The sequence below is a fragment of the Lissotriton helveticus genome, chromosome 2_1, assembly GCF_964261635.1.
Source record: "Lissotriton helveticus chromosome 2_1, aLisHel1.1, whole genome shotgun sequence".
NCBI classification, from domain to species: domain Eukaryota; kingdom Metazoa; phylum Chordata; class Amphibia; order Caudata; family Salamandridae; genus Lissotriton; species Lissotriton helveticus.
This window is the reverse complement of record NC_136059.1, coordinates 1,687,596,460-1,687,622,906: the sequence shown is the minus strand read 5'-3', so window position 1 is coordinate 1,687,622,906 and position 26,447 is coordinate 1,687,596,460. Positions and strand designations below refer to the sequence as shown.

Sequence of the window (26,447 nt, the reverse complement as noted above, 5' to 3'; positions counted from 1 at the left end):
TAGCCTTGGCATGCGCAACTTGGCAGGCACCGCGTGGTGCCTGCCACCCTGTGCATGCCAAAGCAGGGGGGTACCATAGGTACCCCCCATGTGCACCCCCCACCCCCCAACACCCTGGGGGCTCGCAACGGGCCCCCAAACACCAAAGACCACATGCTTTTCCACGGCTGAAAAGCCGCAGCGGAAAAGCATGTTTTCTGCCCCATCCTAATATGGCTGGCGGTGTCTGATAGACACCGCCACCATATTAGAGCTTTTCCGCCACGGTCGGAAGGCGACCGCGGCGGAAATGCGGCGGACGGTCTTCCCGTCCGCCGATGACCCCCCAGCCATCCTAATCTGGCGGGGGGTCTTTGTAGGCACCGCAGCGGTGAATCCGCATCCTCTGTGCCGGCGGTGGCTTCCGCCGGAACGGAGGATGCGGATTCACCGCAATTCTAATCGGCTCCTAAGTGTGGATCCGTCACTGACATGGCGCTATGCCAGGCACGGTATGGTTTGAATCCATAAGCCTTCTTCGACACTGCGGAAAAACCTACACAACAAAAATCATCAACAAAATGTTGAAAAAAGCTAGTCAAAAAGTGGAAGAGTGTAGCTCTCTTCACGGATCTGCGCTAGCTGACACAGAAAGAAAAGAACTGAAGTCAGAGGACCGAGGTGGCTCCTATATAGGTGACGCGGACGTAACATCCAGCACGAACGATGCCAATGTGACGTAGAGCCAGCCGCTGCCACCTACCGGTGTGCAAGGGTATTGCTTATGCAAAAGTCTTCCGTATCCAGCCTGACACCTGGGAAATTCTAAGGTAAGGCATCTGTGGCTAGATGTCTCTATCAGGTTGATCTTAAAAGGTTTACTACAAAGTCTTGCAAAAGTTTTTTTACAAGGCATCTCCTAACCAATTTAAAGTTCAGAAAAAACAGCGGGTTTACTTATAGCCTGTATATAACATTCCATTTCACCAGTTTCTGCATTAACCACTACTAAGGAGTCTTGTGATTCGCTAACACTGTGCACCATCATGTTCACATCTTGATGTTCTAGCTCCACTTTTGAATCTTGCTGTCAGTTCTCATCTTAAACTGGAGATGTGGTCTCATGTATTTCACACTAGAGGCCATGTTTATCACCATTTCATGAACACAGCAAGACACCTTGCTGAGCTTGCGTGAAAGTGATATGGCAGGAATGTGCCAAATCCATCAAGATATGGTACATTTCTGCTCTCTGCCTGTGATGGCGCACAAACTGCTGCCTAGCGTCAATGCAGGCAACCTTGCACAATGGTACAACAGTGCCTGTGTTACAGGTAGGATTGTTTTTGTGCAGAAATGGACAATTTCTCGCACAAAGAGAATCCTCTGAGACTTTTTCCTCTTTCTATGTGTGCTACAGAATGAGGCGCACATAGAAAGAGGAATAAAAGAGGAGAAATAAAGATATTTCTCCTCGTTACGCCTCCCCTGGGAAGGCGTAGCATTCTGATGCATACCCAGGGCTACCAGAATAGGTAAATCTGATAAAGCTTCAGAATCCATGGATGGATGCATGGGAACACCCACGCTCCACCTATGGAAAGCTTCCCTGGGGCAGAGTAACGCAAGACATCGACCTGCACTGCCTTAAATGAATCCAGAATTACTAAGCCACAGCCATGGGTGGCTTGGTAAATCTCATGTAGGTTTAGCGTAGCTCTTACAAAAAACATTTATAAACATGGCCCTATGTGTGCTTTATGGGAATGGGGCCATCTAGATACCATCGTAGGTTTCTTCATCAGAATCAATGACCTCTAATAAAAACATCATCCACATAAAATGGTCATCCACCTCATCCGTCTCTCAGCAGCATCTCTATCCACTTTCTCACACTCTTCCCTCTTCACTTCTCTTTCCAGATCACTCTCTTTTTTGCACTATTTTCTCCTAGTGCCCCGTGCGCTAGTCTCTCATCTCTTCTTTGCACTCTTCTCCACCCTTGTCTCCCTCTTTACTGCACATCTCTCTCTCCTTCTTCTGCACTCCTGATTCTTTCCTGGACTCTCCTATCTTTCTTCCTCTCATCCCTCTTTCCACTTCCATTTTTCTCTCCTCCTTGCTCTGCCTCTTCCTCACTTTTCTACACCCTTTTCATCCACTTCCTTGCCCTGTCCTCTTCCTGTCTTGCTTTCTTAACTTTTATTCCCTATTCTCGCCTCTCTCATTTAAAAAAAATTTTTTTTAGAGTTTTATATAGCGCGAACTTGAACCGAATCGGGTTATCAGAGCGCTTTACATAGCACCAGATACGTTACATGAGGACACACATTCATATTTTTTTTGTTAGGCACGGGGAGATTAAGTGATTTGCCCAGAATCACAGGATGTTTGTTTGGCGTCGTTACCGAGACTCGAACGCAGGTCCCCAGGTCCGAGGTCGAACGCCGTAAGCCGTTAGGCCAAATCCTCTCCCCTCTCATATTCCTCCACTTCCTTGCTCCCCTTGCCTGTGCTTCTTTCCCGGAATTTAGACTCTTCTCATTCCTTACTCTTGTATTGCACTCATCATTTCACCCCTCTGTGCCTCTCTTTTTATAGTCTCCACCCCTCTCTTCTTTCTCTTTGCTTACTCACTCTCCTCCTGTTGGGCCGTGTAGACCTGGCATTTCTTGGTGTGGTTACCGCTGACTTTTTGCCTCTACCTCCTCTATCTTTGATGCTATGATGGATTGCGTTTCACTGGCTTAGATGATTTGGGCACTTTGCCACTGCTGATCAGTGTCAAAGTGCAAGTGCTCCCAGTATAAAGTGTTATGGTAATTGGTTGTCCATAATTGGTATGCTTGCCTTACCAGTAAAGTCCTAGTAAAGTGCATTATGAGTGCCAGGGCTGGTAATGCAAATGCTACTAGTGGGCCTTAAGTACTAATTGTGCCACCCACACAAGTAGTCCTAAAGAGAGAACTCAGGCCTGCCACTGCAGTGCCTGCGCACAGTTTGCTAACTGCCATGCTGTCCTGACAAGTGCACCCCATTTCCATGCACATTAGACACCCCTATAGTAGGCCCAATGTACCCCCCCCGGGCAAGGTGCAGTGTCTGTGAAAGGTAGGACATGTACTGAGGTGTGTACCATGTCCTAACAGTGAAATACTCTCCATTTCGTTTTTCACTGTTGCAAGGCCATCGTGCCTATAGGACAGAATGGGGAAGGCTGTGTGATAAGTTTCCAGCCTATCTTCCCATAGGCTTAAGATGGAGCGGTGAAGTTTAGTGTGCCTGAAATCACAATTTAATGACACAACTTTTTGTGAAGGTGGTTTTTGAATTGTGTGTTTAGAAAGTACGCTTTTATAATTGGCTGTTTTTTTTGTTCTAACAATTCTGTGAGTCTCTGCCTGGTTGTGGATTGACTGTCTGGATTTGAATGTGATAGAATCTGGAAAATGTCTTGACCCAGGGGAGGAGTTGGTGAGACAGCAACAGACTGACCTGCATCTGGAGTGTAGGGGGGAGATGTAGCCCCCTGGAGGTGAAGAGGCTGGGCTGCTGCCATAAAAGAAAGGTTTCACCTCCTGCTGAGTGATTGAAGAACCAGACCCCCACTATCAAAGGAAGAAGGTGTCCCTGGCAGGGAGCCTCCCAGAACTGGTTTGGACAGGGTCAGTGCCCCCTGAGCAGAAAGACTTCAAAGACATTTAGGGGTATAACTATGAGAGCTGAAACCCCTGAACGTTGGACTGATCAAGACTGAAAAGGATTGAAACTACTTCATGGCCAAGAGGAACCTCTGCCAAGGAAGAACAGCTAAAGAGACTGAAGAGAAGGATTGACCCTTGCTGTGTGTTCTGGGGCTGGCCTGCAGTTTGCTGATTTAACTAAGAAGAGGCCAAGGGACTTTGCTGTGTGCTGTGTACCCCTGCTTGAAAGGACTTTGCTGTGTGCTGTGTCCCGAAGTAACTTGTCCCCAAGGGCCCGAGGAGAGCTAGCTCCCTGTTGTGGAAATCAGGAACATCAAAGTTTCCAAGTGTGTCTCAGAGACGCTGTGTGCGTGTGCTTTTTGCAGCCTGAGACCGTCGTAAGCATTGACCCAGGAGTGTGTGGCCCGAAACCCAACCGAGTCTCAGTGACGCTTTGTGCGTGTGTGTTTGCAGTCTGAGAATGCCGTGGGGTCCGTGGTGCTGGTTGAAAAGTGCCCCGTGACTGCAGTGCCCCCGCAACGTGAATCATCGTCCACGCTGCTGTGTAGGTGTTCGTGGCCCGAGCCGTCATTGTAACGGAGGCTGAGGATCAAGATCACCGCCGTCGGCCCGAGCCGCAACATGCTGAAGGATTTGGTAAAGCTAAGGAAGTCGTGAGGTAATTCTGATCGTTGTTAGCAAGAGGAATCTGCCCAAGATCGTCAGCAACGGAGAAGGCAACGCCTTGCATCGGAGCTGCGTCATCATCAGGAGCGCCCGGCAGGACGTCCGACGAGCTAGGAGAGAAAGAGAGTGAGGCAGCGCCTCCCCCAAGTAAGGCTTGGATTCCGGTCGGGAGCCGCAAGTGTGTGTGGCCAGAGAAGGCGTGCAGGAGGAGTACAGGAGGGCTTCTGTCTCTCTCCCACTGCATAGCGTTACACGCGCTGAGTCCTCGAGCGGCCCGGACCTGCCCCGCACGACCGGGCCGCACTCGGAAGTTCAGGACTGTTGAATGTGGTTGGGGCCTAGTGGTGCCTGCGCTAATCGCGTCGATTGGCCTAGTATAAGCCCTGCATTACGAACTGCCTTATTACTTGCATTAAGGATTGTATTATTCCAGCATTATGAACTGCCTGATTATGTGCATTGAGGATTGAATTATTCTCGCATTACGAACTGCCTGTTCACGTGCATTGAGGATTGCATTATTCTTGCATTACAAACTGCCTGATTATGTGCATTGAGGATTGCATTATGCTTGCATTGCAAACTGCCTGATTACGTGCATTGAGGATTGCATTATTCTTGCATTACAAACTGCCTGATTACTTGCATTGAGGATTGCATTATTCTTGCATTTCGAACTGCATTGGTCTGACAATATGAACTGTATAGCATTGCATTAGGACTGCATTTGAACATCGTGAACTGCTCATTAATACCGCAAGAACCTACAAGTATTTGTTGGGCTAATAACCAGCAAAGTGAAATATTACGAATAGGCATATGTTGGATTTCTCTCGTTTGGTTTTACCGCTATTTTCCTACATCTGTGTGGTGTCCATTTTTGGTTTTATCACTGTGTCACTGGGAGTGTGGTTGCAAATACTTTACACATTGCCTTGAAGATAAGCCTCGCTGCTCGTGCCAAGCTACCAGGGGGTGAGCAGGGGCTCTCAAAGAGGGTTTCGCTCCTTTACCTGACTAGAATCAAGGGTCCCTATTTGGACTAAGGTAACAGCCTCAGCCAACTAGAGACCCCCAGTTCCAACAGGCTGTATTACAGATTGTGCCCTGGGGCGCAACGAGCATTTGAGCCCGCTTTGCACGCCCCAGGAGCACTTTGGTATTATAGAAGGGGATGATGACTCTTGTGCATCCCCTTCTATAATACCAATACCGCTGGCTAACGTAAAGTGCCTGCGCTACCTTCAGAGTATGTTCCCTCATTTGCTCAAGGGTGTGCCCTATGCAAATGAGGGAATTCCTTTGACTCTCCGCCCGTGCCATATTACAGACAGGGGCGCAGAGTCAAAGAAGCCCACTTTGGGCTGGACTGTTCCCATTGGGCGCAGGGTCAAAACTGATTTGCATATGGCAGGGTCCAAACTGGAATGGCATGGTGAGCAAAAAAACGATGAACTTAGGCCCAGATCTCTGGACTGGGGTGAACGCATGTCATTGTTCTGCATTCTGTTCATCAATTGTTCTTTTTGCATTTGTGACCCTGAGTGGAACGGGTATGCCCAGACGTGGGTCCATGCTCTTCATGCCACTGGAGTCAAGCTATCCTGGCTGATGAGGGCTGAAAGTCCGAAACCGCTCCTAGGATGCTTGTTTCCTGTCCAGGGAGGACCTGGGCTGGCAGTTCAAGCTGGACTGTTCCCATTGTGCGCAGGGTCAAGACTGATTTGCATAAGGCTGGGTCCAAACTGGAATGGCATGGCGAGCAAAAAAACAATGGATTTAGGCCCTGCATTGGGGGGAATGTATGACATTGTTCTGCATTCTGTCCATCAATTGTTCTTTTTGCATTTCTCTGAAAATTTCAGCAGCTGAGGAAACCCCAAAGCTGAGAAGTTTGTATCTTTCATGAGTTGAGAAAGTGGTGATATAGTATAAACTCTCATGGAGTTCGAGCTGGTGATAACCCTTTTTAAGGTCCAATTTAAAAACGCTTTCAACCCATTCAACAGCATGATCACAGCACTGCTATGAGGTGCTGGGTGCCTTTCTCTTTCAATGGCAATATTTGGGGCTCTCATGTCTACAAAGACACGCACTTTGCCTTTGTATCCTCTTTTGGGTACCACAACCACTGAGACACACAGGGAGTTGGTCCAGATGTTCTCTCAATGATGTCTGCTCGGAGGAGATATCGTAAGTCATCCTCCACAGCTTGCTGAAGATGAAATGGCACCTTCCTGTGGTTCTGAGCTATAGGTGTCACTTGTTCATTGATGTGCAAATTAACTTGGAAGTGAGCCACCTTGCCAAGTTCTGTGAATAACTTCGGGAACTTGTAGATGATGTCAGGTTCATCTTCCACTCGGTACAGTATTTCTACCAGCTGTAGGTGAGCTCAGGAGACAGTCTGCATCTAGCCCCTCAATGACATGAATGCAAGCTGGAATGGTTCTGTCTTTGTAGATGAGAGATGTCTGAAATTGTTTGAGACAGGGAAGAGGTTCTTTAGACATCCATGTGTAAACATGCACAGCAGTTTTGTGCAGTTGAGGTTGCGGATTCATTCTTTTATATTCTGCGACTGAGATGTAATTGAGAGAGGCCCCACTGTCCAACACAAATTTTGCCTGGTGTTGTCCCATCTGGAGATATAATCTTGGGTATTTCTTTAGTCTGTCTGGATCTGCAACTATGCAGACATATTCTTTGCTATCTTGAGATATTAGCTTGAGGGACCTCGACTCTTGTGATTCGGAGCGTCGAGGCCTGTAGGTGGCATGTGAATAGAGGCTTGATCAGGACGAGCTGGTGGAACGGTCTCGGCGGTCGCATACAGCCTTTGCCTGATGATGGCAACTGGATTCCCTCGACCTTCTATGAATGTTTTTTGTGATGCTCTGCATACCTTCACAAATTGTTTATCTTTGCCGCACTGCCAACATTTCTGACCTATAGCGGGGCATGACTCGGTGTGCGGGAAGTCTTGTCCACAGCAATAACGTTTCAGCTGGCGCTCCCGTCTCTTGTCAATCTGTTTAGGACTGCGACCACGGCTTGCTCATTGAGGACGATCCTTGGATTTGGATGCTTGCCAACCTTTAGAGGAGTGACGGTCTTCGTGACGAGATTGAAGGCGAAAGAACTGTTCACTTTTCTCTACCTTTCCAGCCTCCATTTTCTTTGCATGTTCTTCTGCTTGATTTTTTACCCTTGCTTGTCATTTCTTATATTCCATCCAGTGAGTAGCTTTTCTTCAGAAGAAGTCTGAGATAGGGATTCTGATTGACATAATTCGATAATTCATAAACGAAGGGTATATTCTGTTGTAAAGGTGTCAAAAGCACAGTAGCGTGCTAGCCATTTGAGTCGCGAAATTAACTCTCCCAGGAATTTATCTTTCTCCTAAGAGGCCAAATTGAAGGAGTAGTGTTCATAATCAGTGTTCCTTTTGTGAAGAAATGGTATGTTAAGTTTCTCATGAACATCTTGATAAGAGGATGCGACCTCTGCCGGAAGTTCCGTGATGATCTGGTCAACTTCCTTTCCAAAAGATTGCACAGTGCAATGAGCTGTTGATCTGGTTCAGAGACTTGTGATCCTTTCATGAAGTCTTTGTAATCTTCCAGCCATTCCTACCAGCGAAGAACCACACCACCACCAGAGATAAGAGCTAGAGGTTCCAGCGGGCGCAGAAAAGGGACTCCTAGCATGGCAGATTCTTGCCCCACTTGCGACGAAGAGCCAGGGGACTCCAGCAAGGCCCCTACTGTATCACAACCACTGCGACGTGTCAAGGATGGAGATGAAGACATTGCTGTGGCGACGTGGACAAGGTCGCCAAGGATTGTCGGGAGGGAGAAGAATCAATGTCCTGGAGGCGAAGAAGGATATGAAAAGCAAGTTACTAGGTGCAGGCCAAGCAGTTCAAGGTGACGGCGAAAAAGTACTGAAATGCTGTTAGGTGGAGTCATACAGCATGGAGAAGACATAAATCGTGAGTAGTGGGCACTATCAGTAATTATAAGTGACAAGGAATGCATGAGATGTGCAGCAAGGCCAGTAGCCTAATGGTGCCTGACTTGAAAATGGCAGCAAGGTATTATCAATATTCATTGGAGAAGCCTCCTAACTTTAAAACGGATGCCGGGAGAAGCAGCAGTCTTGCGAGATTTCAGGGCTGAGTACAGGAAGCAGAGGCTCACAGGAGGCATCAGCCGGCAGATGGAGTTCCACTCACAGGCCAGAAGAGAAGTAGGTAGGAGGCCACCAAGGATATAGGCGACTTGGGAGGGCTCCTGAGGTCGCGTTGTGGGACTCCTCAGCATGGTAAAAGGTGCACGCCCTCATGGTGGGTTCCCGAAGGCACGTCACCGCAGAATTCACCCATCCTGCTGCAGTAGGCATAGGCAACCGGTGTGGGCTCCCGAAGTCGCATTATTTCAGTATCGGCCACTCCACAGGATGTGAACGCGACCGGAGTGGGCTTCTTGCGTCGTGGCAGGCTGCAACTGTGAGAGGCGTGATCGGGGTGAGCTCCCGACTCCGCGCAGCCGTCAGCACAGGTGGAATGCACATGCAGGGTTCACTCCACAGCACAGTAAAGATGATCGGAGGGGCCAGGCGTGTGCACGACGGTCAAAGGGGGCCGGTACCACCCTCGTCGCCAGTTGTCATTTTTGATGCCCACAGAAGACTCAGACACCATGGAGATAGGTTAGTACGTATTTATTCTAACTTTTCAAGGAGACCATGTCCCCATGCGCCTGCTTCGCTCCTCTCTAAAACCTATCTGTCTAATCTCTTCCTTTCCGGTTCATAGCTTCCCTTTTTCTGTCCTGCCTTCTATTTGTCGGCAGGGTCCTGGTGCCCCACACTTAACTGCTACCACAACATTACACCTAGCAGTCAATGTACTTTGGTATTTGTTAGGCATTGCAATATACTATTTAAAAACTTAGACATGTTTTCTTTATGTTCAATCATGCTGTTTTCGCAGTCATTTTCTAATGGATATAGAATTTGAAGCGAAGTTAACATACATCGGGATTCCATTACTATCTCTTCTTCCAGAGCTATCAGTGGACTGAGTGTGAAAGCATCTAATAGCCAAGCTAATAGATATCTAAAAGTCCAGTCCCACCAGCGAAATTGCCAATTAATGTCTTTCTCTCTGCCATTTAAATATCCTATGACTGAGACTTTATTTTATTATAACAATATTCAACAGGGATATCCAGCAGAGTGAAATGGTATGCTGACACTGATTTCAAAAGTATACATACAAAAGGGGAAACTTCCACACCACAGCTTGTAGGGTTTCTTTGTTGATATTTTCTTCTCCTCCAAATCCCTCAAAGTTGCCTATACGTGGCTCTCAGAATTTATTTTAATTTAAGTTTAATTTAGGTGTGTTCACTTTGAGCTTTCTTTTGTGCTGCATCACTTGTTTTCTGATATCAACATTTTCATGCGCTGTGCTTAGCACTAATTTCTTTGTACGATTGTTCTGTGTTGTGAATGATGCAAATCACATACCGCAGGCAATGTCATTATCCTTAATATTAGTTTTTATCTCACACATTGTACAGTGTCATAAGAATTGGAGCGCACTTTAATTATAAGATGCAGAAAATCACTCACGATTAATTCTTTATTTGTAGAAGAATTAATGCAGATGCCCAAAGATTTGTTCAAAAGCCCATGGCTGGTGCCATTAAATGTTGCCGCACTGAATGTAGTCTTCAATTAATCACAGTACTTTTGAATCCACTACCAGACACTCCCTGCCCCTTTGTGACTATTTTTCCGCCTTTCTCTTCCTCCATCTTTTCTCTTAGTGTGTTTTTCCCTCTCTTGTTCTTAGTAAATGTTTGGAAAAATAAATAAAAGAGTGCTGGTGAGCCCCACTGGCAACCACAGGCTAAAATTAAGCACTTCTCACTATTGGTTTAGGGGTCTGCTCCCCGTCTCATATCTCAGCATGCCGGCCATGCCATTTCTGCACCAACTAATGCAAATCCCAAATGCGATTGAGGGTGAAAGAGGTGATTATAGGAGATGAGCCTCAGAGGAGGTGAGGGGTGCTTTTCTGCCAAATGGCGTTGTCACCCCTCTTAGGAACCATCCATGCTTTCTAACAGCTGCTGGTAAATGTCAGATTGCTGTGGTGACTATATCAATCGAGGCAGTCACTTACTCAAGATAACAAGCTCAGCATACTAGGAGGGTTCCAGTGCTTTATGCGTGGGAGGGTAGACATAGTAGTGGCAAGATGAGCATCCAGAAGCAGTGGGGGGACACTCGAAATGCTGGTATCTGGAGTTCTTACTCCACTCAGGCATCATCCTTACTGTTTCTAACAGCCAATGGTAAACTTCAAATTGCTTTGTATGGTTTAGCAATCCAAGCAGTTGCTTCAAGATAGCAACTATTAAAATCTATTAATAATAAAATAGAATAGCATATGTAGACGGTTGCCCGATGCAAATGGTTTTACCCGAACCCAGTTGTAAGAAGCTGTGCCTCGCCTAACTACTAGCCTTTGTGCATGCATCAGATTTTAAGAGAGAACATGAGCCTTGATCACATGACAAGCATTCCATGGTTCAACTATATTAAGGGATGCTGTGAAGAGCTGGGAAGGCCGGACCTGTTTTTAAAGCCTGATTCGATTATCCTGAAGGATGTGGAATTTGTAAAGAAAACTTTCACTATCCTAAAAAAGCTTGGTAGAGATGACTTAGAACTTGGAAAAACCAGTGTCCGCAAACACATGATGCTCAAAACATCGCCATCCATTGAGCCCTACCTTTTGTGGCCACTTTCATCTCATGAGCGATTTCTATTGATCAGGTTTCGCTTAGACTATTTTCATTTGATGCTTGCTGACCCTAAAGGGAGCTGCAGAGGTCAGGTGTTAGCATCCTGTGGCTGCGACGGAGTGTCTCCTCAGGATTTGCTACACTTCATGTTTATTTTGTAAATTTTATGAAGTACCTTCCAGATAGTTTTTTAACACCTCTTTTAAAGAAGTTGAATTTCACCCAGGTCCGCCCAGCCCTTTTTTATCTTCAATTGCTGAAACCAGAAGGTGTATCTTTTATAGTAGGTTTTCTGAAATCGTCATGGCGAACCAGGATTTGAATGGAGAGCTAGTAAACCCCTATCATTGGTAGGCACTCCCCTTTGTGTACTTTCTCTGTCCAATCAGTCTTTTGTACCAGATGTATATATTGCTGTTTTTTATGACATTTGTATTTATTTTTATTGTTATCCATTGTATGTTTCACCTGTTTTATGGACCTATGTAACTTTTATGGTTTTAAATTCTAAAAACGAATAAAGTATACTTGATTGATTGATTGATTGATTGATTGATTGATTGGTATGCATGAGGGCATGTAACCATTGCATTTCTTTATCTATAAACCTTTGCAGGATTGCAAAGAACTGTGAGTACTAACAACAAAATTGTATAAGTTCAGTCTGTAAGAAATTGGGTTTCTACTTGGCAAAGGTTTGCACCCTGTCCAAATAGGAACTACAATCCTTGTCAGGGTAAGTAAAAATTAACCTGTGCTCAACCCCTGGTAGCTTGGCACATAGCAGTCAGGCTAAAATTAAGAGGCAATGTGTAAAGCATTCATGCAACACGTCAAACAGTAAAACGGTGAAAACACCACACAAATAGATACGACACCTGGTTAGAAAAATAGAGCTTAATTTAATGAACAAAACAAGAAAAAGACGGCAAAAATCTAATAAGTAGAACCGGAATAATTATTTTTTTAAGAATAAACTGAAATGTAGTGCTTAAAAGTATAGAGCGCCAATCGGGGCTATTGATTCATGCTAGACCTGGTCAAATCCAAAGGTTCAAGCTGACCGCGATGCAGCTTGGCTCGGCTACAGGGATCAGCCTTGGCCCACTGAAATGTACGGTAGTTGCGTCTTCGTCGAGGACAAGGTGTGCGATGAAGATAAAGATATGCCTCGCCATCGAAGACGAGATGCTGGGTGCAGATGAAGAGATGCGTCATCGTCGATCCACACAGGTAGGTGATACATCGGTTCCAAGTCGCGCAACGGCGAAGATGCGCTGGGAATGAAGTTGATGCACAGCTCAGTCGGCGATGCGTTGGAGTTAATCCTAAACACGGCTGTGATGTGTCCGCAGTAAAGATGCACAGGTTCCGAGTCCTTTACGTTGATGGTGATGCGTGGATTCTTCTCCAGCAACAATTTAAATCCACTTCCAAGGGTCCAGGACTGGATTGGCACCACTTCCCTGGGCAGACTCACAGGTGGCAGTGGCAGGTGCTGAGGAAGTTCCAGTGCTGAGGAAGGTGAGTAGGAAGTCTTCTATGTCCCTGAGTCTTCAATCAAGAGGCAACTAAGCAAACCCGTGGTGTCACTCTTGTTCTGGGTTAAAGTGATGTGGGTCCAGTTCTTCTCACCCAGGAAAGGAAGGCAGCAGGCAGCAGGCCAGTACAGCAAGAAAGTAATTCTTCTAGAGCATCAGTCCAGCAGAGCGGAAGTTCTTCAGCAGCACAGCAGTCCTTCTTCCTGGCAGAGTATCCACAGGTCCAGAGTGTACTAAAGTGGTGGTGTCTGAGGTCCAGTACCTATACCCAGTTGTGCCTTTGAAGTGGGGGAGACTTCAAAGAGAGGCCTTTGAAATGCACAGCGCCCATGCCTTTCCTACCCTGACTCCCGACTCACTACAGGGAAAGTATGCAGCCATTTCAGTTTGGGACAGGACACAGCCTATTCAGATGTAAGTGTGAAGCTGTGTGCACCTCCTCCCTCCCATACTGCCCAGGATGGCCCATCAGGATGTGGATGGTCCATCAAAACACACCTAAGCTCCTTTTGTGTGGTTGTCTAGAGGGAATGCACAAAGCCTAGCTTCACCCATCCCAGACATGTATTCAGAGACAGGCAGCAAGCACCAAATTGCTAAAGTAAGAAAAGTCCAGCTTTCTAAATTTAGCATTTTCAGGATTACAATTTAAGATCTGACTTCACCATAAATTGTCATTTTAAATTGGGCACTAAATGTGGGTGTCCAATCGCTTCCCAATTGGAAATTACACTTATAAAATGTATTCCCAATGCGACTTATATGTTTTAAAAAGGAAGGTTTGGGCCTGGCAAGAGGGTTAACGTGTCAGGTTGAGGTGGCAGTTTAAAACTGCCCACACAGGCTCTGCAATGGCAGGCCTGAGACATGTTTAAAGGGCTACTTAAGAAGGTGGCACAATCAGTGCTGCAGGTCTACAGGCAGCATTTAATGTACAGGCCCTGGGGACATGTAGTGCACTTTACTGGGGACATATAAGTAAATTGAATAGGCAATTGTGGATACACCAATGTTACCATGTTTTAAGCAGAGAGCACATGCACATTAGCACTGGTTAGCAGTGGTAAAGTGCCCAGAGCCCTAAAGCCAACAAAACCAAATTCAGCGAACAGGGGAGAAGGCAAGCAAAACGTTTTGGGGTGCCCTGCAGAAAGGGTAATTTCCAATATAGTCCATATTGGGTAGTTGTCCCCACAAACTACTCCAGGCTGTGTCATGTTGTGATATGTTTTATTGTATTTTTGAGTGCTTCCTAGGGTAAACAAAAGGGAATACAAATCTCAACCACTAGCAAGTATTTGGGACCACATTACAGTCAATCATTTTTTTGCCACAACAATGCCTCCTCAGCCATTTGCACATCAGCACTTGTGCTCCTCCAATAGGAAGTCTAGCTCAAACTGCCATGTCATCGCCCTAATTGCTAGAGAGGCCTGCTTACTGGTAAAAATTCAGAGAATCACGCTCAATGCATCAAAGAAAAACCAAAGAAACCTTCCTAAGAAAGTGATCCTATTTGTTCCACAGAAATGTTATCAGTGGGTCCAACAATGTTTATTTTTGATACCTGGAAAAAAAAGCTCTAGTGCTGAATGCAGTGTTTGCCAACGAAGACAGAGATCAACTTCCGAACAAAAAAAGATAGACAAGCCCCAATACATTTTCATTGGCAAGATTGCTCTAACTGAGACAAATTCTAAAATATTCTTATCCCTCTTTAATATGAGATTTTGTCAGCTGCTAATGTAGATGTCTACAACTGATGCAAGGTTAAAGGCTGAACTTAACCCCTTCCCTGCGGGGCATATTGCCCAGCTGTGCTGGGGGGAGTGGGTGGCGCGCACGGCACCACCATGCTCATGACGAGGTCAGCTCGTCATGAGGCACAGTGCTCGTGTGCTCATGACGAACTGAGCTCGTCATGAACGCTCGCACAGCAGAGGAATTAGCCCAGCATGCGAGCGTTCTAACGGTCATGACGAGCTCAGCTCGTCATGAGCACACGAGCACCGTGGCTCATGACGAGTTGACCTCGTCATGAGCATGCAAGGTGTTAAACTATTAGAAGACAAGATAAAAAAATGTAAGGAGTTGTTGGACTTAGCCCTTTTTGCAGGGTCATCCCTGAACTTGTTGCCTTCCTCCTATATTTTTTCTGCCTGTTGTTGGCTGTTTTATGACTCTGGGCACTTTACCACTGCTGATCAGTCCTAAAGTGCATATGCTCTCCCTATTGTAAATCGACGTATGAATTAGTGATTCCATGATTGGCTGATTTGATTTACTTGTCAGACCCTAGTACAGTGCACTGAGGGCTTGTAATCCAAATGCTGCTGGTGGGCTTGCAGCACTGGTTGTGCCACTCACAGATACAGCCTGTAAAAGTGTGTCTAAGGCTTGCCATTGCAGAGCCTGTGTGCAGTCTGGTACTGCCATGTTGACTAGGCAAGTGCACCCACTTGACAGTCCCTAAACCTTCCCTTTTCTTCATGTCAGACACCCCTATGGTAGGCCCACGGGCAGGGTGCATTGTAGGTATAAGGTAGGACAAGCCCTGATGTGTGTGGCATGTCCTAATAGTGAATTACAGCCGTTTTCTTTTTTCACTATTGCAATGCTACCTATTCCCCATAGGCCAGAATGGGCAGCTTGATTATTACTTCTTATACTCCTAACTGACTCAGGGAACTAGGTAGACATTTGAGTTTAGTATGCCTGAACTCAGAATGATAAAATACATCTTTTAGTGAAGTTGGTTTTAACATTCTGTGTTTGAAAATACCACTTTTAGAAAATAGGTATTTTCTTGTCGAACTACCCAAGCCTGCCTCTGCTAGGTTGTGTATTCCTTGTCTGGAGTTTGAGTGACAGGGGCGGGGGGAATCCAGTAGACAGGGTGAGTCAGCCCAGTGCTGAATAGAGAGATCTGCATGTAGATGGGTGGGAGGAGTTGCACCTGGGACTTGAATAGGGTGTGCCTTCCCTCCACAATGCTGGTTCCACCTCCTGTGGTGCGTCTGATGTCTCTGCCCTGCACTGTGAAAGACAAGAAGGAGTGATGTCAACAGAGTGCTCCAGGACTGACCAGAACTGGTTTGGACTAGGCAAAGGCTGCTCTGCCTTCAGAGAACAAAGAGAAACTGTGTATAAAAGAGGGGACCCAAACCCCAGAGAATTAGATCACTTTTGGACAACAAGAATAAACCTTTGCTGAGGAATGGAACCAGAGAGACTGAGGAGAGACGATCCCTAAGCTGAAGTGCTGCTTGGGGATTGGCCTGCAGTGGTTGCCTGACTGCCAAAGAAAGGAGAAAGGAACTTTGAGTGCTTTATTCAACTTGTAAAGGATCTTGAAGGGCTTGAAAGAAGAGCTTGCCTTGTGCTGAAGTCTCAGGGATAACAGACCTCAACCACCAGCTCCCTAAGAGTTTTTTAGAAGTGCCTGCAGCTGTTTTGGGCCTTGTGAGGGACTGCGTGTTGCAAGGAGCTGGAAGCGCGACTCAGGAAGAAGAAGCATGTCGCCGTTGCAGCCACTGCCGTTGCATCACTGAACAAGGGTGTCGCCGCTATGACTGTCACATTGCACCGCTTCACAAGAAACGTCTCGCAACATCGCAAAAGCGGGTCGCCGCTGCCGTCGCATCACTGAGCAAGGATGTCGCCGCTGTAGCTGTCGCATTGCACCGCATCACAAGAAGCGCCTCGCATCCACAGAGAAGCGTGCAGCCGTCGCAGCCACTGTCGTCACATCACTGAACAAGGGTGTGGCCGCTGCAGCTGACGCTTCGAGAGGAAGCGTCTCGCATCGTCGGAAAAGAGTGTTGCCGCCAAAGCCGCTGTCGTCGCGTCACTGAACATGGGTGTCCCGCTGCAGCTGTCGCATCGAGTCGAGACATCTCGCAACATTGGAGGAGTGTGTTGCATCAAGAAGAAGACGCCATCTTTTGTTTCTTTGCACCGGATCTTCAACGCATCACCGTCTTTGAGTGTAAGGAACTACTGCATCACCATCCCTGCAACACTTTAGTTGTAGAAGCGTTACGCATCCAAAGGTACACTGACTCAAAGTGTCGCATTTTAAGATCTAAAGAGAAATAAGCTAATTCTACCATTTTAAGTACAGTATTGTGGATTTTTGTCAGGTATGGTCTCGTGTTAAATCTATATAACGAATACATATTTTTAATATACAACTTGTATGGTGTCCCTCTGTAGTGTTGTCACTGGGTTACTGTATGTGTTCACAAATGCTTTACACACTGCCTCTGAGATAAGCTTGTCTGCTCGTGCCAAGCTACCAAGGGGGTGAGCAGGGGTTATTTTAGGAGTGTACCCCCTTACTCTGACTAGAGGCAAGGGTCCCTATTTGTCACAAGTACTTACCTGTGCCAACTAGAGACCCCCAAATCTAACAGGAGCACATGTACAGGTATGCTTATAGCGCAAATCCAGCTGCCTAGTGATGGAGCACTGTAAACGAATTGGGACTTTACACATTTGCATTTCACAATGACATTACATGTCACATACTCGCAAAAACATCCCATTACAGCTGACACTGGTCAATCCCAGAAGAATAAAAACTTATTGAAATACACCCCTGAAAAACTGCCATTATAAATATTTGTGATGAAGGGGAATTAGGAGAAATGAACTGTTGCAGTAATGCCACGGCCTGTTGGAGGGATGGTGCATAATGTAACTAACCGTAGAAAGTGTTGCCAATTTTGTCAAAGCAAGCTGTGGTTTGGGGATCTTCTTTGGGGTGTCAAAACCCAGAGCACGACTGGAACTAGTGGTGATAAATAGCAGGTAAAAAAGCCACATTACAGCTGACTTTTCAGAATGTTGTTATCTAAAGTTTGAGCCAAAATGGGACTTGGCCTCTGTCTAGGATGACCAGATATCCAGGACAGCCTTGTTTTTTGATATTCTGTCCTGAAAAATGTCAATAAATTTAACAAACGTCCCAATTTTTTTAGAATGTTGATTGAACACAGAGGGAGTCAAGCTTTCATGTGCTCCAGTTCGTAATTTTCCACACCTTCTTATAAAGCAAATTAATTAAACCAGATGATACTGTGTGAAAAAGTGACATTTAATTATCATTAGTGCCTCATTGTCTATGCTTCTAAGTGAGTGAGCATGGTCAATTAAATCATTATGAACCATTGGGTCGATAGAAACTTGTAGTCTATGTTCATGAATTGACCAATTCTTTTGTTTTCGAAATATGGTCACCAGTGCTTTAAATTGGCAGTACTTCTTTAATCTGAAATGGGGAGTACATGCACTTCTCACCGCTGCTTTAATACCTTTATTGGGAGAGTAACAGCACTTCTCAGGAGTAAACAGGTATTGTAATATGGGTACCTGCACTTTTATACTTCAATGTAACGCACTGATGGTCACCCAACCTCTGCCTAATTGACTAACCCAGCGGAAGGGGCGACAGTCACAGACAGCACAGCTGGAAGCCTCGTGAGGGTTTATTTATGTAGCGTGCCTTATGCCCTCAGTGTTGTGCAGTCTGTACAAATACCACACGATGGAGACCGCAGGATATCCAGCTAAAGATCTCTGAAATCACAGCAATCAAAAACAAACGTGCCGCCTGCTGTGTGGCACGTGGCCAGAAATACAAATTTGACTTACCATGCAGCAGAGAAGGAAATAAATAGAAAGAAGCAGACGACCGCGAGGGAGCTCAATCCGACCACAGTCACGTGCTGCCGAACTGGCGATATATCTGGAAAAGAAATCAAACAAGTCAGTTGGAACGTTGCCAGATTAGTGAGGCTGCGCGCGCGCACGTGGTGCCACAGCTGACACTAATCACAGATGGCTACGGGACAGCTTCTATTCTAAGCGACCTTTCTGGGTCTGCTGTCACTTTAAGGTTTGAAGTCGTGCCCGGCGCACTGGTATCAAAGAACAACCTTAGGTATGCATTTTTATATAGTGCGGACATTACTCAGAGGTGAGCACTTTACAATAGAGCGAAGAACGTTACATGAGAAATTCAGAAAAACAGGGTAGTAGGTAACAACACACAGGCAGTAAGCAGTGCTTAATTTGTAAAATATAAAGTGCCAGGGCTCTGACCAGGAGGACACTGCAGCTTGCACCACCCATCGCCCCTGTCACCGCTGCCAAAACATCTACTAACCATCTCTCTCGCATGTCAATGCGACAGTTCAGATTATTCCAGGTCCCCAAAGCTAAAGGAATGGCTAGGGAGGCAGCTATTAGTAATTTTTTTATGTATATTGTTTTCCTAAATAACTGTTATACTGCTCCTTTCTAAATTGCAAGAGCAGTGCCACCTTGTGGCAGACAGCCCTAAGTGTGGTTTTGACAATTAAGTGCCGGTGCCGAGCACCAGAAACCAATTAAATGCCGGTGTTCAGCACTGGAAATCTCCGGCTCAAATTAAGCACTGGGCAGTAGGGGTCGGTGGTGGGAGTAGCTGCCGGGCGGTGACGTGGGGAGGGGCCGGGTGGGGGGTAGTAATCTATGGATTACGGATTATTACAGGTAAGTAAACATATAAATAAATAAAATGAATTTTGTTGCGTGCACTGCATCGCATTTGGGGATGCAGTGCGCGCAACGAAATTCGTTTTATTTATTTATATGTTTATTTACCTGTAATTCTCCATAATCCATAGATTACTACCCCCCACCCTGCCCCTACCCACATCACCGTCCTCCAGCTACTCCCACCACCGACCGCTACTGCACAAAAGGCTTTAAGTGGGCCAATCAATCAATCAATCAATCATAGCATTTGTATAGCGCGCTACTCACCCGGAAGGGTCTCAAGGTGCAGGGGGGAGAGGGGGCCGTTACTGCTCGAACAGCCAGGTCTTGAGTTGCTTCCTGAAGGAGAGATGGTCCTGGGTCAGCCGAAGGTGGATGCGGAGGGAGTTCCAAGTCTTGGCTGCCAGGTAGGAGAAGGATCTTCCTCCGGCGGAGGCACTGCGGATGCGTGGTAAGGCGGCGAGGGCGAGGCTGGTTGATCGTATCTGGCGGGTGGGTGTGTAGAAGGTCAGGCGGTCGTTGAGGTACTTGGGGCCCAGGTCGTGGAGAGCCTTGTGTGCGTGGGTGAGGAGCCTGAACGTGATCCTCTTGCTGACGGGGAGCCAGTGCAGGTCTCTCAGGTGGCCGGAGATGTGGCTGTGTCGGGGGATGTCCAGGACAAGTAGTGCGGAGGCGTTCTGGATGCGTTGGAGTCTTCTCTGCAGTTTGGCTGTGGTTCCGGCATAGAGGGTGTTCCCGTAGTCCAGTCGGCTGGTGACGAGTGCCGGGGTGATGGTCTTCCTGGTCTCGGTGGGGAGGCGGGGTGGGGGCCGGGTCTTGCAGGGGCTCAGCACTGGTAGTTCTAAAAAGCAGGTGCAGAAACGGGTCTCTATCGGGCTCTCCATTTTCACCCTCACCTTCTGGGTGAAAAAAAAAGAATCTTAACTTTGCAGCAGTTCCACCCTTCACTGCCTTTGAGGTAACTTCAAAGACACTCGTTATGGTTCTTTTACAGTCTCATCATTTCACAGCGAAAGTATTTTCAATATTATATGCAACAAAGCCATAGTTGTTGCTTATGTATCTTATGCAGCTAACGGCCATTGGCAAAGGCAATAGCCCTAGCTTGTTGTAGGTAATCTTACTTTTTGTATTATATATCTGGATTCAATCACAGAAGCAGCAAAACGCCAGTCAGGTAGCACACTATGCGCAGCACAGTTTTTTAGATTAGGTGTTTAAGCCACACCTTTAACTTTATCAGCCACGCCCCTTTGAGAGTCCTCATAGTTTTTTTTATCCCACTTAAAGCTCTGACAATAAATATAGCTACTACGGTTACTCATTTTGAGATTTACGTATTTACAAATTACATAGTTATTACCGATTACAAATTTAGAAAAGTTAAAGCAATTAAGGTTACACAAATACCCATTATATATTTACAGAGTGAAAGCGGAAAGATTGCTATAACTTCCGAGAGTGTACTGTAACAGTAAGGGTCATGCCATTAAATGTGAGGGCATATGTTTGGTGGGGAGCTTGGTGAGGAGTGATTACTGTGAAAAATGTATTTGGAAGAGAAGAGTTTTAAAATCTGTTTTGCAGATCATGGAAAGAGGTGGTGGTGAAAAGGTTTGGAGGCAGCAGGTTCCAGATTCTAGTCACATTACCTGAGAAAGATTGTGCCATACGCCTTTCCCTTTCGAAGGTTGGAGATTCGAGCAGGAGATTTTCAGCATTTGTCATTTTCATTGAACCAGGTCTCACTGAGGATTAGTAGGTTAAGGTTGTAGTGAGTGATGGTATCTGAGATTTCCAGTTTGTGTTTTGTTGCAGATCTGCAGTTGTAAAGCATAATACGCAGCTCTGAGGTGACTGTTTTGGTGTAGGGGTGTCAGGGATTTTGGTGTAGATAGGAATGATGTTCCTATAGGTCGATGCCTGTGTTGTAAGTGGCTGGCGTTTGGCTTGGAACAAGGAAATGGTCAGTGTAGTACACTATTTTGATTTGTCTGTAGAGGAGATGGTAGGGGAGGTAGAAGTATTATAGCGATTGTGCGCAGCTCTTTTGGGGCATAAGAGAAGAGTACTCCTCAGGACTGAGTATTTGTGGTATTGTGTTCCCACTAATGAGAGTAAGGAGTCAAACATAGTGGACAATTTGGAGCATAAGTGGGAGATAGTCACTTCAAGTTGGAAGATTGTGGAGCTGAGATGGCCTAGGTTGTTTTTGTGATGCCTTTTAGGGGCTTTAATTGCAATGCATTGCATCTGTTATCAGCTATGATAGGTATCTCTTTAAAGTGATGCCCAAATATGTATTCTTGCTACTGCTTAGGGGAAGAACAGCCCAGACTGTTAGCCACTAAGATGGAGCGGGGTATACTGTATGGATGGTATGAGATGCTCAGTCAAGAGCAGGTGTACCTATTTTAATGCTTGTTGAGATGATGAGGTGGGTCACCACTGGGATGGTGCCAGTGGGCAAAGCCCTCACTCCAGGTTGTGTCAACCAACTGCATTTGGGGGCAAGATAATGTGCATACATGCGAGTGGTGTTACTAGACCTCACCCCCCCTGCCGGAGGGGTGGAGATGTTATGCAATGTCACAAAGTAATTCCAACAGCTTATGTATATTTGTAAATTGGTGCATAGTATTAAGTAGTGTGTGTGTTTAATAAATGTACTCTTACTTTTTATAAAGCAAAGTACAGACTGGACAATTAATTATTGAGTGTTATTTCTGCGCACCTCTAATGGCGGTTACTAGCCCACACCACCTCCCTTGAGTAAGCCTTAGACTGCCTGCTACCCTCTGAGAGTCAAGCACTACAATAAGGTGTTTGGTTACCGGTGAAGGACAAATGTGACATGTTATTTTTGCAGGCTTCACAGATACTGCCTCGTTTTCCAACAAGACCTCAGTAGGAAGGTCTGTCAAGTGTGACATTTCAGACTATTCCAGTCTCTCAAAGCTATGAGAGTGGCCTGGGTTGCAAATATTAGTCATTTAATGTATATTGAATTAACAAACAACGGTTGTTGTGCTTATCTCTAAATTAGATATGCAGCGCCACCATGTGGCAAACTGTCATAAGTGCCAGTGTTGGCAATTTAGTGCTGGTGCCGAGCACCGAAAACCACTCTCTCAAATTAATCACTGCCTAAACCAAGGCCATCACCATAGTCTCTGTGATAAGCTCTCACGTACACAATGCATGTGGAAGGAGGACCAGCTTTCGCTGCCAAATGTATATGTTAGAGTGGAGATGGTTGGTTAACCAGTGTGGGGGTGCTGAATGCTGTAGCTCTTGCACTGATAAAGACCGCGGCCCACAAGCTGGCAAGAATGATCCTAATTATGCAAATGTCAGCATTTTATCATGGGTGGATAATGTCTTTCATTCTGTGTATTCTCACATGAACCAAAATCATTATGTGTGGTTTCCCAGGGGTTATCAATGGGCAGCATCCTCTGTATGCCTGCAAAATGTAAAGGTCTGCCATCATCCACCCGAGAAATTCCTTCAGTCCCTACCTTACCTGGAGTGTGTGCCACTACTGCTTCCCCCATGTATTCCTACTTGCCTTCTTTCTTGCCCCTACCCCAGACAATCCTGCTTTCCCCCACCACAGGCTGCCCAAAGTACCCCTGCCTGTCACCTTCCTCTTACTTGGAGTGCTTACAATGGATCGTTTTATCCTTCCACCGAGGAACTTCCTTCTGCCACCCTATTACCTGCACTAAAACTTGCTCCTCCCTAGGTTGTCCTGGGTGCTCCCAGCCATTATTTCTTCCTCCCAAGAGCCCCAAACGAGTAGCAGCAACTCAGAATCAGCACAGAGAGACAGAGTGAGAGAAAGAGAGAGAGAGAGAGAGAGAGAGAGAGAGAGAGGGAGAGAGAGAGAGAGAGAGAGTGTGAGTGAGCGAGAGAGTGTGTATGTTTGTGTGTGTGTGTGTGTGTGTGTATGTTCATACAAAAAGTCATACATTCCATCTGGGTGCTTAAACGTCCACAGGTCCTGATTTTATGATTACCACCATTGATGCCCTCAGGATGAGCTCGGGCATGCAAAGGTTTACACTACTGAAATGAACAATAACAAGAACAATTCATATTTTCATATAGTGCCTGCAAGCATGACATACTTAGTACCTCACATAACAAGTGTTATTAAAAAAGTTCTTCGAAAAGCCATTCTAGAAACTTATTTCTATAATGCCTTCTATTATTTGAGAACCAATAGTTTGTTTGAACGTGTGAGGCGATTGGAGATGGTATAATACGTTTCTGATTTTTACATAACATATTTTCAGACTTTTGGTAGTGTTTCACTCCTTAAACCAATGGGGCCAGGTCGTTCTCAGGGCTCTTGAGACCAGACACTCGTTGGCACCAATTTATTTATTTATTTAATATGAGCATAGGTCTGACCATCCAAGATAAATTGTATAGTGTCTCAGAAGGCTTCCTGCTGCAGAAAGGACATGTCAGTGACACAGATCATGCTGACAGATCACACAGACAGTTAACCTTGGAGATCATGCTGTTCCTTCCTACACATGTCTGGACTAACGAGCCTTGGGAAGGCCTCCGCGCCATTGCCTTGAGGGATGAAACGTGTTGCATTTGATCCCAGTAACTCTGCTGTAACAAGAATCAACCATTGGATTCTCAATAACCTGTAGTACTGCAGCTACCAACAGCTTGATAAGATGTTTCTATCATTAAAATACAACTTCAATAAAGAAAGCTTGATACTGGAAAAATCTGGGACTTATGTCACCTGCATTATCCTCAAAAGAGGTGCGATTATGGTTGTATGTCGTTACTACGTATTCCGTTGCAACGCATGCCTCTTCCACGCATGCGTTACAGCGGAATTCGTTTTCCCCGCATCACCTTTACCACGTCGCTCGTACGTCGTAAAGAGAAAGCGGAAGTTTATTCCAGCTTCCTCTCTAACGACGCTGATTTCTTCGGCACGGCAGGTTCTTTTTTTTATGGGGGGAGACCCCCCCCAATCCCCCTTTTTTAATCCTACGCTTTTTTTTTTCCCGACCGGAATGATTATTGCGTGGTAAAGACGATCGTGGAAGGCATACGCGTGGAAAAGACGTTTACGTGGTAAGTGCCCCGTAGTAAACGTTACGCGTAGTAATGCCTTCGTTGTTAATGATGTTTCCCTGCGATTATTGCATTAAAGATCCACTGTGCATGCACAGGGGCAATAGAATGGAGTTAGAAAAGCAAAAAAGTTTAAATTAAACTGTTTGTAACGAGAGGGCTTCAGCGATGGAGCTAATAATAATGCGAAAGGGAGCGCCCCTAAACCAAGTGTTTCGATGCATTTCACTGTTCCTGCAGCATGAAAATTCAGTGGTGACGGTGGGCCTTTGCTCCAGCTAAGAAACCAGTTTGCAAGTTGGTTCTGCATACTTAATAGCAAATTGTAAACATAGTTTGTTGTGAACAAGAAAACAGGGATATGTACTCTCTATCGGATGTGCCTTGTTACAAGCTCCGTAGAGTACAATGAGAAATTATATTGTCGTAATAAAAGACCTGTAAATGTATGTTGGAATATGTAAAGGAAAAAAGTCGCCTATGCTTAAACTGTAACATAATGTCACAGTAATCCCGCAATAAAAACTTGTTTAAAAAAACAAAACAGGTTGCAAAGTCGGCAGCTGCTGCTTTGCGCTTGGTTGCCATGTAGCCTGTGTTCTGTGCGGATTTCCCTGATGTGAGGTTATTTTTAACTCCAGTCTGATCTGTGCAGGGAGGCATCATGCTGAAATTTGGCACCCCGCATTATACCAGTGATGCATGGGTTTCCACACTGGATTTCTTTTTAGTGTTGAAACCAAAGGCCCTTGGAGTTGGAGCTCGGCAGGTGCGGGGACTGGGCTGAAGGCCCACATCCATCCTGCATTAGCACAGATATGTTGTGAGGGATTCTTTGTGGAGGGTCACCTGAGATTTGCCTGTGACCGCCATCTTTTTTTATATTCAATGTATTTTTTAAGCAGCATCATCATGCATCCAGGTCTCTGAAGCAGAGGGATACTGAAGAAAATAGAGACTTCCTTTTTGTCGCATCCTGCAGTAGTCATGCACACTCTGGAGGATCTTGAGGTAGTCAGCCACCCACGCCTGGCCACTCCAACCCAGGGCGAGCCAGCAATTTATGAACAGCTGTAGCATTACTCACCAAGGGAGAGGATGTAAGACCCTAGTGCTACGAGTCATGAGGGAAGATGTCCTGCGTGATGACGCAGAGATTCATTTGGAGGTTCATAAAGCATTTGGGACCTCCTTTATGAAATAACGGGTGGTGGAATGATCACTGCAGATCTTGAGGGACGACTACAAAACGTGCCTGTGACGTGAGCAGGTCGCTGTAAAAAAGGATTCGCCTCTCAGAGACTGTAGGACCCTCATTTATCCGGATTTGAATTGTGCAACACAGAAGAGGACAGAAGAGCTTCAGGTTACCAACATTTGACACTGGCGGCAACACTGGTTGCCTCTTTTTGGTTCCCTGTGACAGCCAGTGTGGTGTATGGTGGTAATAAAATATATATTCCCATGCCCTCAAACAGCCCAAGACTTTTGGAAGGCAGGAGAACTGGGCGAGATGACAGCGACTCTGGGGTCATAATGCTTGAGGGTTTGTTTATTATATTGGCGTGTGCGATTTTCCCCCCTTTGTAGTCTGAGGGGCATGCCTCTGAGGTGCTTCAAATGCCATTTCTTGCTGAGTTGCCCCTCCAATGCCTTTCCTCTGTTTTACCCGCGTCTTGGTGTGCGCGATCCCGGGTTATATAATTAAGTGTGTGTACGATGACGTTGCTAGACTTATATTCTCAAACGGCTCAACTGTGTGATCTGTACATTGACATTAGCTTAAAGCGACGCGTGCAACGCACGAAAATAAAATTAAAGCATATGGCTGTGAGAACGGTGCATTTGTAGCGCCTCGTGGCGATATTCAGCTGCGTCATGCCCTGCCCTCCCATCCTTGCCGCTGTTCTTGTGCCCCCTCTGCCAAGAAAACCAGTGCCTCCGACTCACCCGCGAGCAGACCAGCTGACGGGCAAGAGAGGCCACCGCCGGCGGGAAGAGGGCTGTGGGCGACGCAAGCGTTTTCATCCATTCTATGCTTGGAAAATATTTGAAACCGGGATAAATGAAAAGACCAGTTT

At 46.0% G+C, this 26,447-nt stretch overlaps 1 protein-coding gene across 4 annotated transcripts in view; it reads right to left on the bottom strand.

Moving 5' to 3' along the window:
• The window catches only part of SUSD1 (sushi domain containing 1), a 678,087-nt gene that overhangs the window by 159,132 nt on the left and 492,508 nt on the right, over positions 1-26,447 (bottom strand). For all 4 annotated transcript variants that reach the window (XM_078676643.1, XM_078676646.1, XM_078676644.1 and 1 more), the window contains one exon: positions 18,367-18,460. In XM_078676643.1, coding sequence (XP_078532769.1) covers positions 18,367-18,460 — 94 coding nt within the window. The remainder of the gene's footprint in view (positions 1-18,366; positions 18,461-26,447) is intronic.